The following is a 13,843-nucleotide window of genomic DNA, read 5'->3' on the forward strand; positions in this document are numbered from 1 at the left end:
CGGATCCTGCCGTGGAAGCTGTTCCTGAGACCATCTTAGGTAAGGCAGACTGGGTTTCAAGGGGTGCAGTGTCATGGGATACTTGGGCACCCCACTAAGGAATGCAGTGTCATAGGATACTTGGGCATTCCACTAAGGGGTGCAGTGTCATGGGATACTTGGGCACCCCACTAAGGAATGCAGCGTCATGGCATACTTGGGCATTCCACTAAGGGGTGCAGTGTCATGAGATACTTGGGCACTCCGGTTGGGTCCACTTACGTGCCCCAACTTATAAGGGCCGTGGCGGCTTCGGCAGCACGGCTAGAGGTGTGTCGATGTGCGGCAGGATACCTCGGCTCGGATGTTAGGCGTCCGAGTTATCCGACCTCATGTGTCGGTGGACTCCCCGTGGGGGGAGTTCTTAGTACCTTCATCTGGCCGGGTAAGATGGTTCTCTTTGCTGTAGAGATAAATGTATATGTACAGTAGGTGATGATTGTATGCGAATACCATATTCATGAGCAATTTAACCCACAGATCTCGGGGTGATACAACCAACCTCCATAAGTAAAGCGAAGCAGAAGGAGGCTCCTCTGGCCCAGGAGAAGTGGATCAGAGAGAGCTAGGATAAAGAATCCTTCATAGGAATTGAAGGTATGTATGCCAAGCATTCTGTTACACCCCCACAGTGATAGACAAATTTGTTGCCGCCTTTTCCCCTTTTACGGTCTTATTTATATACCGTAGGAGGTTGGGGGAGAGGCGGCGACAATGGTGGTTAATGCTGGGATTGAGCTGGTAACGAACCAAGGCTTATATTATATTATAAATAAAGAATGCAAGGCATACATTTCCAATATAGCAGACATCTTTACTAACAGAAATCATAGATGGCGCTACTGGTAGCAGAAGCTGTGAGAGATTATTATTTGCGTATACCTATACAAGAAGTGTTTTCTTACGAAGTCTGGTTCGGAATTAATTTAGGCTCGTTTAAATAAAGAGGCTGGCATTGGTACTCATTAATTGAGGATAATTTCAGTAAATTAGTCATTGCATTTATTTTTCGTGACCGGCAGAATATCAACTTTGTACAGAATGTACGGAGTACCAACTTGAAGAAATTTCATCATGGTGCCCGGAAACTGCGATTACGTTTCCGTTATGGATGTATTTATTTTACAATTAGAATGGAGTGGTAAATTAGCAAAAAGAATATTTAGAGATAAAAATAAAAAAGATTGGATCGTTTAACTGTATTTATCAAGCATGATATTTATTATTTTTATAATAAGTGAAATACCATTGTATACTCGAAGGCACTATCTTTGAGTTACCAACATAATCGCAAAAATAGGCAACGCAAGCGTCCAATCAAACGTCTAGTAATTAGGCGGAAGACGAGGACAAGTGTTGCTACACTAAAAAGATTACCCACAAAATCGACGGATCGTCGGGATTATTAAGATAACTAAAGAAGATGAAGAAATTGGTTACTAAGCGGATTCAACTTGGAAAAGTTATGCGATAACTAATTTCCAATTAGACGGTTAGATAATTACGATATAACAAGCTGTGCCTAGATATAAGTATGTAATCTATTTAATTTTATGACATTGATTGTTTAATATATTTAAAGATATGCTGCTTTAAAGGAGTATAATAAGAAGACAAAGACTAGTCGTAATAACTAATAAGTATCTTATAGGAAATATGCGTGCAGTAAAGACGGGTTTGCACACTATATTTTACTTCGTATGTTTTCTTTATATTTTAGAATTATAAATTTAGTTTTAAGAATTCAGGTGTGTGACTACTTATAAGGAATTAACATAAATACTATGAGAATTACCGATAAAAGTCCGAAATTCGTTTCATATTTTATCGAAATTTGGAGGGAATTAATTTGACGTTGGCAACATTGAAGGTTGTACAGTACTCGTCCCTCCATTTCGAATTGTTGGCGGATGGTCTTCGTACAGTCGCGAGTTCCCCAGGAAGGTTCCATAAATTATACAGGTAATCATTGTGAATATGGTAATATAAAGTGCATCGACAAACGGATGAGCGTGTAAATAAGTAGGATCATCAAAAATTTGTTCATTTACGTTCATAGGAAGTGAATTCGCCACCGCCAACCATACCGGACAAAACAACGCATCGGATTTGACGAAAACCCCGGATAAGACAAATAAATACTCGGACAAGACTATTTCTCGGTAAGTTTTTAAGCATCTACTTTGCAGTGATATAACTTTATTCTGTGAAACAATAGAATGCGACCGTCATTTACTTCAACGTGAGCGACAGCCGCCGTGCGGGCGGCCATGATTATTTGAGGTCCAAACGAGGAAAATTATCTATTTTAGTGAAGTTTCTTTCGATATTTATGAGGATCACCATTGAATTACGAATCTTTTACGTTCTTTTATTAAAATATTTCAACTTTCTAGAAATTGACGAGGTGATATATAGAAGATGAAAATAGACCCTATCATTATGGTGATACGGTTCGTATTAGTGTGGTTTAGTTTAGATTGGCAGAAACTTCTAGAACATCAGGTGTACATGGCGGATTTTAATAAAATTTTCACAAGTTCTGTGACTTTTTTGAACATTTTCTAGAGTTCTTAAAATAAATACCTACTTAGGTATATTTTTATTTCATCATGCTATCTTATTGGAAGTTTAGAAACACAACTTATTTCTTTCTGATTGGGTTTGCAGTTTATAAATATAACAATTGTGTTGTGTATATATATGTAAGCTAACATCTTCTTTACAGGATATTGTGGTGACATTTTTGTGCTTTTAGATTTATTAAATAAGTGTTTCGTTGAAGTGTTCCAATAAATTAACAAACAAATAAGTGCAATAAAATTAAAATAAATTTTATATAATTTAACTATCAAAGAAGTGAAGTAAAAATAAAAAACTAATAAATAAATAAACCAAACAAGTAAATAAAATAAAACGTTAACTTTCATCATTTTGCGAGTGAGCTTAAGTTAGTGACAGAAGATTTTGTATTGTGGTAGCAGTGTATAAACGTCAATGTCAGAACGTCACTTTGATTTTGACATGGCTTAGCCTGGTGTAATCTATAAAGGATAACAAGGATTACACATTCGTATGTCAGTGTGTATGTTATGTTGTCTGCCATAAATTCATTATCTTACTTCCTTTCATAATAATTTCAAATAAAAGAAACATCTGTTCATAATTAAGTCAATGGTTTTAACTAATTAAATTTAAATAACTTTGACTTTCTTTCTTTGGTTTCAAACTTGAATGGATTTTAGAGATCTTTAGTTGGATTTAAATTTCAATACTTGGAGATTATTAAAATAAATAATATGTGGAGTTATTAAAAGTTAACTAACCTAAAATATTAAATTATTTTATTAGTGTGACCGTTCATATTATTAGGGAATCAAAGTTAAACGGGTTTGTTTCTGTACGTTACAGGCTTAGACAAGACCAAGGTCTAGACAAACGACAGAATGGATGACATTCTTTTAGCAAGGCTTAGGCTCATTAACGACAAACTCACAACGGACTTAGAAGTAATACCTAGTACTGTTAATTTAGAAAATTTAGTGCAGGCTCAAATTACCTACGGTAAATTAGAGGCATCTCTGAAAAGACTTAATGGAAACCTGATGGAGTACTTTAGGCTAGCTTCGACACCCGCATCTGATGAAATCTGCTTGATAAGTGGGCTTCAGCTTCAAGCAGAGGAGACTTTAGCTGAACTTAAGGTGAAGATCGACCAGATATCTACATCAAGCAAACCATCAGAGAAGCTGACTGAAGCGAACTCCTCGTGCAGACTTCCTAAGCTCCAGCTGCCGGTGTATAATGGGGATGGACTGGCGTGGTATGAATTTTGGGATGCCTTCAGAAGCAACATCGATGCAAGGAACCTGCCGGATGTTGACAAGCTTTCGTATCTCAAAACTTCAGTCACGGGAGATGCCAAAAAAGCTATAGACGGTCTATCAACTACTAGCAACAACTACGCTATCGCCGTTTCTATTCTGAAAGAAAGGTTCGGGAAAACTTCACATCTCATAGATGCGCACTATGCAACATTATATAAGGTTAAGATGGCCAAAGGCAATGCGGATGACTGTAGAAGGACTTTCAACGAAATCGAGCGGAATCTCAAAATTTTAGAATCACTAGGTGAGAACATCAACCATAATCATCTACGCTTCATGCTACTGGAGAAGTTTCCTTCGGATCTAGTATACGAAATAAAACTGAAAGTTAATGATGATTCCATACAAGAATTAAGAAGCCAATTAGATAAAATTATTACAGCCAAAGAGGACGCTGAAAGGATTTCAGGTAGGAAACGCCCTCAAGGCACAGAAGCTAGTACGGTCGGGACTCTTCATGTCAATGCAAAACGTGCAAGATACGCAGACCAATCCCAGCCACAACACAGTAACAAGAAGAAACAAAACCAACAAGGAGGCTTCAACAGAAGACCAATGCAGAAGAAGAAGTTTAATGGTTTCAAGAAACGTAATAAAGGCAACGGATCGAACCAAACTTCAACTTCAAGCAAGGATCAAGCAGAAACTCGGCAAAGTCTTCCAGGATTTAAGAAGGGATTGAAGTGTATATTTTGCAAAGGGGACCATTATAATGATAGTTGCCCTGAAGCATCTACTTTAGCAGAAAGGAAGAAACGACTTGCAGGACGATGCTACATCTGCCTCAGTCAGGATCACCTAGCAAAAGATTGCCGGAATAATAAAAGGTGTTTCCGTTGTAAAAGAGAAGCACAGCATAATAGAGCATTATGCCCTTCAAATTTTCAGAAGGATACAACGGAGAAGAGTCAGTCCTGACGATTTTAGAAGAGGGAATCACAGCACTACAAACAGCAACAGTTTATGCAAGCCCCATAGATGACAAATATAAACAATTTAAATATAGGCTTCTTTTAGATCCAGGTTCCCAACGCTCCTATGTAACATTCCGGACTGCAAAGGAATTAAAGCTTCCTGTCGAAGAAGAGAGTCATCTAGTAGTATTCACCTTTGGCGACGATCCTCCCAGAGAGATACATAGCCCAATAGTCACCCTTCATCTACTATCTAGAACAAACAAGAACATAGTAATACAGGGTAACTGCGTAGAGCATATCTCCAGAGGTTATATACCTAACGTCAAGATGAAGAACTTACCGGAGTCATATATACTAGCGGACGACGGGTCGCTAAGCGGACCTGTACAGATCTTGGTTGGAAACGAATATTACTGCAACATAACTTACGAGAAAAAAGTACAACTGTCTAGCAATCTGTTTCTGATCGACTCTGCACTTGGTTGGATAATTAGTGGTAGAGCAGAACCACAGCTTAGAGACGAGTCGTACGTAGTGACTTACACTCAGACTTGCATTGAAACGAAGCTTCATCAGCCAGATACACCTCTTTGTAATGGAGACATAAAGAGCCTTTGGGAACTAGAATGTATAGGTATTAGTGATTCCCCAAGAGCAACTAGAGAAGAAGAAGCCATCAAGTATTTTAACGATACTACTTTAAAATTAAATAATCGTTACACGGTAAGCTGGCCTTGGATAACTTATCCACCTGATTTACCTAATAATTTTGGAATGGCTTTTGGTCGTTTATCAAGCTTATTCAAGCGTATGGATCAAGATACATTGTTAGCATACCGCGATACGTTTAAACAACAATTAGATAAAGGTATAATAGAAGTTGTACCTACTTCAAGAACGTCAACGGGTAACGTCGTTCACTACCTACCTTTCCATGGAGTACGTCACCGAGGAAAACCTATGAGAATAGTTTATGATGCTAGCTCCAAGAGTAGCAAGGACACCAAGAGTCTGAACGAATGCTTGTACAGAGGACCACTCATGTTAGAAGACCTCACTGGCTTACATATAAAATTTAGAACTCATCGGATAGGTTTAACCTCGGATATTGAAAAGGCGTTTTTACAGATGGCGTTACACGAGAAGGATCGTGATGTAACCAGATTCTTGTGGCTCAAAGATACCTCTAAACTGGTATCTCAGGACAACCTGCTATACCTTAGGTTTTGTAGGGTTCCATTTGGCGTCATTTCTTCACCGTTTTTGCTTAATGCAACTATTAAGCACCACCTGTCCAACGCAGAAGATCAGCAAGTCAGACAGAAAGCAAATGACATATATGTGGATAACTTCGTTTCGGGTACCGACACTACGGACGAGGCGATGGAACTCTACAGAAATCTAAAAGGATCTTTTCAAGATATTTCAATGTCACTCAGGGATTGGAGTTCAAATTCTAGGGAGTTCATGAAGAAAGTCTCTGATACATGCAAAGAAGATAAAGTGAAGGTACTTGGTTTAGAATGGGACATCAAAAAGGATACTCTCCAGTTGAAACCTAACTTACAAGAAGAAGCTGTCACCAAAAGAGGAATACTGAAAACTATTGCATCAATCTACGATCCATGTGGTTATGCCGTACCCTATACCCTATCATCTAAGCTCTTTTTACAAGAGCTTTGGAAAGCTGGAGTGTCATGGGACTCACCATTATCAAGCGAACTAACAGAAGAATGGAAAAAGATCCGACAGAACTTAGAAGCCATTAGGAAGGTGTCGGTGGACAGATGCTACATGAAGACACCAGTGGGAAAAGGCTACCAACTACACTGGTTCACCGATGCCTCTCTACAGGCTTATGCAGCATCAGTCTTTTTAGTTTGCGGCCCGGAGAAGAGCTTCATTATTGGTAAATCCCGCCTGATACCAATAAAAGATCAGGAGAGTCTCAAGATACCCCGTCTTGAACTTTTAGGAGTACTGATTGGCAGTAGACTGATTAGGTTCGTTCTGAAGTTTCTCCAGCAGAAGATAGTAAGGCAAGTCTTATGGACCGACAGCCAGATCGTCATAGAATGGTGTAAATCTGACAAGCCATTGCCACCCTTCGTTGCCAGGCGGATAGAAGAGATCAAAACAAATAAAGATCTGGAGATCAGATACCTTCCAACAGACCTAAATCCAGCTGACGTCGGCACCAGACCCACCTGCTCGAGAGAGGACAGGGAGAAATGGCTGAGTGGTCCACAATTTATAGTTCAAAATCCGAAGACGTGGCCAACAACAACTGGCAGTGGACCAACCAGTTCTCTCTTGATTGGGGAGGGTCTTGGGATCCAAGAAGAAGAACTGATGGAAGTAGTCGATCCAGATATACACAATGTTAGTCCGATGGAAACGGAGGAGAGTACAATTGCAAAGGAAGTAGCGAGTCAAGACAATGATCAGATGCCGGATAAGTTACTAAAATTGAAAGAAATTCAAGCTGAATACTTTCCTCTAGAGGTAGAAGGAAAAGTAACTAGTTTAACTTCGAATTTAGGCGTATTTAAAGACATAGATGAGTTACTGAGGTGTAAAGGTCGTATGAAACACGCAGACTGGTCATTTGATAAACGCTACCCCATACTTATACCGAAAAATTCAGATTTCACCAACGAAATTATAATAAAGACTCATCAAGAAAATAAACATGTTGGAGTAAGTCACACGTTAAACAAGATAAGGGAAACTTACTGGATACCACAAGGAAGAAGCCAAGTTCAAAAGATTTTGAGGAAGTGCTCCGAATGTATGAAGCATGACGGAGGGCCATATAAACTACCAGAAACTCCTGCGTTACCGAAAGAGAGGGTCAATTACAGTACGGTTACCATCAGTTTGTCACTGACATAAACGCCGTCGAGAACGTAATTTACTTTCTATACATCCCGTTTGCACTAATATGCGAGTGCGAGCGAGATGTATAGAAAGTAAATTACTTTCTCGACGGCGTTTATGTCAGTGACAAACTGATGGTAACCGTACAGCTCTCCATTCACATACGTTGGTACCGACTATCTGGGACCACTTCTAGTTAACAATGGCAATGGCAATTGCAAAAGGTGGATTAGCCTCTACACTTGCTTAGCCGTAAGAGCCATTCACTTAGAAGTTGTAAAGGACCTAACTGCGGAAGAAGGTTTAATGGCCTTACGTAGAATGATTTCAGCAAGAGGTGTACCTACCTTAATAACATCTGATAACGCAGCTCACTTCAAGTTACTCTCAGAGATTCTTCAGAACCCATACTGCGTAGAGAAAGAGATAAGATGGAAATTTATACCACAGTTAGCACCATGGCATGGAGGATTCTATGAGAGACTAGTTGGTTTAGTTAAAAACTGTATGAAGAAAACATTACAGAAACATTTGTTGAATGACACCCAGCAGCGGTGAAAGAAATAGAAGCAGTTCTTAACACAAGACCCTTAACTTACGTAGATTCAGAGCCTGATCATGTATTGAAACCTTCAGACTTTCTTACCATGGGAAAGTGTATCATTATGGAAACTTCAGATAAGGATCCTACAACGTCGCAAGGGACGGTGACTAAGGACAATTTAATCAAAGGTTGGAAGAAAGCACGGATAATTCTACGAGAATTTAAAGAGATGTTTGAGAACCGGTATCTCCTAAATTTGAGAGAAAGATATTCCCACCATCCTAAAGAACCTAGGGTAACATCTAAGTTAGCACCGAAGATAGGTCAAATCGTGCAGATTAAAGGTGACACGAAGAACAGGATAAATTGGAAAGTTGGGAAAATAGTATCTTTGAAAGAAGGGGCCGACGGTTTATGTAGGGTCGCCAAGGTACGTGTAGGAGATACAGAGTATACAAGATCTATCGCGCATCTCTACCCGTTAGAGATCGAAGATGGAGAAGAACAGTGTAAACAAACATCATCTTATGAAGAAAGTGTAGAAGAACTAGTGCAGCTTCCTGATCTTCCACGTCTATCAGGCAAGGAGGACGTGACGGTGGAGTCCCTCAAAGACGTTGCAGAGTCTCCATCTGAGCAGAGATTAACTCAAGAAGTAGCTAGAGATCAGCCAGAAGAAGAAGTACAGCCTCATGCCTCGCCAGTAGAGGAAGAGTGTTCCTCTAAACAAATAGTAGAGTCTAGGTCTAGTGAGTTAAACGAGCCTAAGCCTAAGTCTATGTCCGAACCAGAGCCACTCGCGGTCGTCGACCTCGAGTTTTACGACCACACTGATCCCGAGTCACACCACCTGGAGGAAGTTACGTCAGAAGGACAACACGAAGAATCAAGACCTAAGAGAGCGGCAGCTCTCCGAGCCCTTGAGAAGATCAAGGAGTGGACCAGCAATCTAGTCGCCGTGCTTCTGCCTGAGGGGGGGAGTGTCGCGACAGACGCGAATATCTAAAGCCACAATACGAATTTCCTAGCGGCAACACTGAACAGCGCCCTCTGGGTGGAACTGTGGTAAGTTAATCCAACGTGACAAGTAGTGAGGTTAAAACCAATATGGCGCAAAGGGTGCAAGTACTTAAAAGTGTAATACAGTGAGGAAGCCCACAGCTATCCAGAGTCGTCTAAAGCTAAGTATTTTATGTTACTTAGTGCTCACAGTGGTGTTATGGTTTCTCTATGCAATGATCTCCCTAATCAAAGAGCAGTAAGTTTGTATGAGTTTAGCTTGCCACGGATCCTGCCGTGGAAGCTATTCCTGAGACCATCTTAGGTAAGGCAGACTGGGTTTCAAGGGGTGCAGTGTCATGGGATACTTGGGCACCCCACTAAGGAATGCAGTGTCATAGGATACTTGGGCATTCCACTAAGGGGTGCAGTGTCATGGGATACTTGGGCACCCCACTAAGGAATGCAGCGTCATGGGATACTTGGGCATTCCACTAAGGGGTGCAGTGTCATGAGATACTTGGGCACTCCGGTTGGGTCCACTTACGTGCCCCAACTTATAAGGGCCGTGGCGGCTTCGGCAGCACGGCTAGAGGTGTGTCGATGTGCGGCAGGATACCTCGGCTCGGATGTTAGGCGTCCGAGTTATCCGACCTCATGTGTCGGTGGACTCCCCGTGGGGCGAGTTCTTAGTACCTTCATCTGGCCGGGTAAGATGGTTCTCTTTGCTGTAGAGATAAATGTATATGTACAGTAGGTGATGATTGTATGAGAATACCATATTCATGAGCAATTTAACCCACAGATCTCGGGGTGATACAACCAACCTCCATAAGTAAAGCGAAGCAGAAGGAGGCTCCTCTGGCCCAGGAGAAGTGGATCAGAGAGAGCTAGGATAAAGAATCCTTCATAGGAATTGAAGGTATGTATGCCAAGCATTCTGTTACACCCCCACACTGATAAAGACACATTTGTTGCCGCCTTTTCCCCTTTTACGGTCTTATTTATATACCGTAGGAGGTTGGGGGAGAGGCGGCGACAAAAGGTACCGAGTCCCAGCCCGAACAACGGAAGAGAATTATTCCTAGAGTGGCAGACTTACCACCTTACTGTCGCAGAATATATGACGAATATAAAAAATCTAAGAAGCAGTTGGACTTTATGAAAAGAGCCAAGAGGGCCATGAAATTTTCAAAAACACATTTTGAAAAATTAGCTGCCAATTTAAATCCTTTGGCAAAAAAAATGATATGGATATGATATTTCGCTGGCAATCATGAAACAAAGTCCAAATAACGCAAAGTAATAAGAAACGAAAAGGCAGGCGTATCACAGACGAAGAAAAAATGATTTCGCTGGCAATCATGAAACAAAGTCCAAAGGGATATAGATTTCTGCAGCAAATATTTATTTTGTACTCAAGAAATACTTTGAACAAACTGACATCAACTCTAAATGTGCAGCCGGGGATCAATGTTCAAATTTTTGATGCAATTGAGGATCAGGTAATTATTAAATAATTTTAATTTTGGTCACAATGTTTATGGCAAACTTAGTCGAGCTTGATATAGTTTTTGTTACAATAATTTATTTATTCAATTTCAGGTAAAAAACTGGACCGAAAACAAAAAATATTGTTCCATTATTTTTGACGAAGTTAAACTTGAACCTGGATTGGACTATCAAAAAGGAATGGACCACATCAATGGATTTGTCCACCTCAATAAGAAAACGAACAATTTCGCAGATCATGCATTAGCCTTTATGGTGAGAGGTGCCATACACAAGTGGCAACAGTCTGTGGCCTACTATTTTTGTGAAGGAGCGACAAAAAATGAAGAGCTACGGGTGATATTAAAAACGTTGATTGGTGCCGTGATAGACACGGGCCTGATACCCGTTGCGGTTATCTCCGATCAGGGCCAATCATTCCAATCAGCCTTGAAGGGCCTTATGGAAGAAACACGCAGCGACCAGATTAAAGCTGGAAATCCGACTGGTAAGTTTAAAATTATTAATTTTATTATTTAAAAATAAGTTTGGCAAAAATTTCATTTTTGGTACAACCTTTTATCGCTGACTGTACTTTTCTTTCCACAGGCAACTAATACATACTCATCGAGACATTTCTAAAAAACCCCAAACACAGTTAGGTTGCGTTGTTTCATCACAGAGTTCCTATGGCCACCTGTCTCCATCATTTATTTTATTTATTCGTATGGCATTATGAGTCGTTCTTCAATTTTATTTACAAATTAATGTCTAGGTTCTTCACCCATTGGGCTGCGTTATCACTAAACGCTATTAAGTCCAGAGGGTCACCAGGGTACATTCGTTTTGGGCAGTCGTGAATTATATGGTGGATAGATTGTATAGGCGCTCCGCAATCGCATTCCGGTGAGTTTTTCCACCCACACCTAAACATGAAATCGCCAGATCGACCATGCTCTGTGCGAAGTCTATTAAGCTGGCACCATTCCCGTCTTGGGGCCGAGAAACCTTTGGGCCTTTCAGTGGGCTTATAGTCGCTGTAGACTGTAGGCAGGTTGGAATTCCATTCCTCCGTCCATTTATCTCCGATGTTGAAGTTGTCCCTCATTAGCTCCTGTGCCGTTCTGTAGGGCGGGTGGCGGGATTTTAGGCGTTGTCTGGGAGGATGCATGAATTCAGAATACGCTGGCAGTTCGGGGTTATTAGAAATTTTGGTGGCTTCGTTTAGCAGGGCTTGCTGCCTTCTGAGGTGTGGTGGAGGTATGTGGCTCAGGGTTGGCAGCCACTGGATTGGGGTCGACTGTATGGTTCCAGATATGCAGCGCATGGCTTTCCGCAATTGAACATCTACCTTATCCACGTGGGCAGTATTAAGCCATACGGGTGCACAGTATTCCCCAGCAGAGTAAACCAAGCTGAGGCCGGTCGTCCGGAGGACATCTGCGGTAGCTCCCCATGTTGTTCCGGTCAACCTATGCAGGATATTGTTGCGGGTTCCGAGCTTTTTGCTTAGATGGGCACAGTACGTCAGAGAGCGGTCAAGGGTTACACCTAGGTATTTGGGCTGTGGGTTGTACACAAGCGCTTTACCATCAAACGATACTGCGGGGTTGTAAGAAGCTAGTTTGTTGTTCAGGTGGAAAGTCGAAATCTCCGTTTTGGACGCGTTCGGTACCAGTCTCCATTGTTTAAAATAGGTATTCAGCAGCTGTAAGTCTGAAGTTAGTTGTGCTTCCGAGAAGTCAAAGGATTTATGCTGGTGAGCTAGAGCGATGTCATCAGCGTAAATAAATTTTCTAGACGCTGTTTCCGGAATGTCGTGGGTGTAAAGGTTGAAGAGTAAGGGTGCAAGTGCGGATCCTTGAGGGAGGCCATTGTGAAGAATTCTAGGTCGGCTCTGCTTATCTCGAAGATGGACGACGAACTTTCGGTTACTAAGCATATTGATAATTAGACTTGTCATTCGTCGACAAGGGACAGCCCTCATCAGTTTTAGATATAGGCCATGTCGCCATCATCAGATCAGCTAGATGGTACCATAATATTGCGTTGTCACCAGACTTACATATGTATGCAAATTTTCAGCTTCATTGGAAGTTGGGAAGTGGGAAAAATGTAACTTGCAGGATTTGACCCGTACCTTAACATAGTTACATACATAGGTACATTGTAAGTTGAATAAAAGCTCCAACTCAGGAACAAATCAAATTATTTTATGAAATATTTTTTGATTTGAGCTTTTAAGTAGTCACACTACTATATATAAAGTAAAACAAATGATTAGATTGTAATTATTAGAGAATTTGGGACGAGCACCACCGTGGCCGGGTGGTCTAGTGGTCAGGACGTTAGCCGCGTAAGCTGAAGACACGAGTTCGATTCCCACCTCTGCCACCGGTGGACTTGGTCACTTTTTCTTTAGTGTATGATAAATTATTGTTTTACTATTACAATTAACTAGGTAGGTAGGCAGGTAACTACCAAAGAGAATTGACTGTAATAGAGAGGTAAAGTCTAAGAAAAATACGTTCCCACATCCAAAACAGATCTGCTCAGTGGCGTAGCTAGGCGTGGGCGAATGGGGCCCTCGCCCACGGCCTCGCACTTAGAGGGGCCTCGCAAAGCCAATCTTTTTATTACCATGGGAATACACATTGAAAACGGCCTCGCATTTGTGGTTTCGCCCACGGCTAGATTAGTTCACGCTACGCCACTGGATCTGCTGTACTGCGCCATATATTTTGCGGTCACTGAATTGTCAAACGTCAACTTCTGTCTGACAATCAGAGATTACCGCAAAATGTATCGAGCTGTACAGCGCCATCTCGTTTACCAGTTAAATTCGAAACACGAAATTGTCATAGATTTTACTCATCTTACTCGATCAATTAATTGCACTACATTATTCGCTACAAGAAACGATTCTTATTATAATGCTGTTTTTTATGTTTTCAGATGATGTCATAACACTCAAAGGGCACGATATAAATGTTATTTATGATCCACCTCATCTAATAAAGGGAATTAGAAATAACTTCTTAACAAAAAATATGAAAGGGTATAGCCGGGTAAGCATGGCCAAACTG

The 13,843-nt window shown here is 40.9% G+C and overlaps 2 protein-coding genes across 2 annotated transcripts; both read left to right on the top strand.

Moving 5' to 3' along the window:
- The first annotated feature begins 2,140 nt into the window (after positions 1 to 2,140).
- LOC134654719 (uncharacterized) lies at positions 2,141 to 8,350 on the top strand. Its single transcript, XM_063510193.1, has 4 exons — positions 2,141 to 2,201; positions 3,451 to 4,713; positions 4,815 to 7,360; positions 8,327 to 8,350. The coding sequence occupies exons 2-4, from the start codon at positions 3,486 to 3,488 to the stop codon at positions 8,348 to 8,350; spliced, it is 3,798 nt and encodes a 1,265-aa protein (XP_063366263.1). The 5' UTR covers positions 2,141 to 2,201; positions 3,451 to 3,485.
- On the top strand, positions 8,279 to 10,183 carry LOC134654845 (high mobility group nucleosome-binding domain-containing protein 5-like). The gene is made up of 2 exons (XM_063510315.1): positions 8,279 to 9,332; positions 10,072 to 10,183. Exon 1 carries the CDS (start codon positions 8,371 to 8,373, stop codon positions 9,271 to 9,273), a length of 903 nt encoding a protein of 300 aa, XP_063366385.1. The 5' UTR covers positions 8,279 to 8,370; the 3' UTR covers positions 9,274 to 9,332; positions 10,072 to 10,183.
- Positions 10,184 to 13,843: the final 3,660 nt, after the last annotated feature.

The sequence above is a fragment of the Cydia amplana genome, chromosome 15, assembly GCF_948474715.1.
Source record: "Cydia amplana chromosome 15, ilCydAmpl1.1, whole genome shotgun sequence".
Classification (NCBI taxonomy): Eukaryota; Metazoa; Arthropoda; class Insecta; order Lepidoptera; family Tortricidae; genus Cydia; species Cydia amplana.

Bases quoted from the DNA above. Each gene is read 5' to 3' on its own strand.
- LOC134654719 (XM_063510193.1), top strand. From the start codon at position 3,486: ATGGATGACATTCTTTTAGCAAGGCTTAGGCTCATTAACGACAAACTC. The intron at 4,714-4,814 runs GTCAGGATCACC...TCAAATTTTCAG, and splicing joins ACGATGCTACATCTGCCTCA to AAGGATACAACGGAGAAGAG. The intron at 7,361-8,326 runs GTAACTAGTTTA...TAACTTACGTAG, and splicing joins CTCTAGAGGTAGAAGGAAAA to ATTCAGAGCCTGATCATGTA.
- LOC134654845 (XM_063510315.1), top strand. From the start codon at position 8,371: ATGGGAAAGTGTATCATTATGGAAACTTCAGATAAGGATCCTACAACG.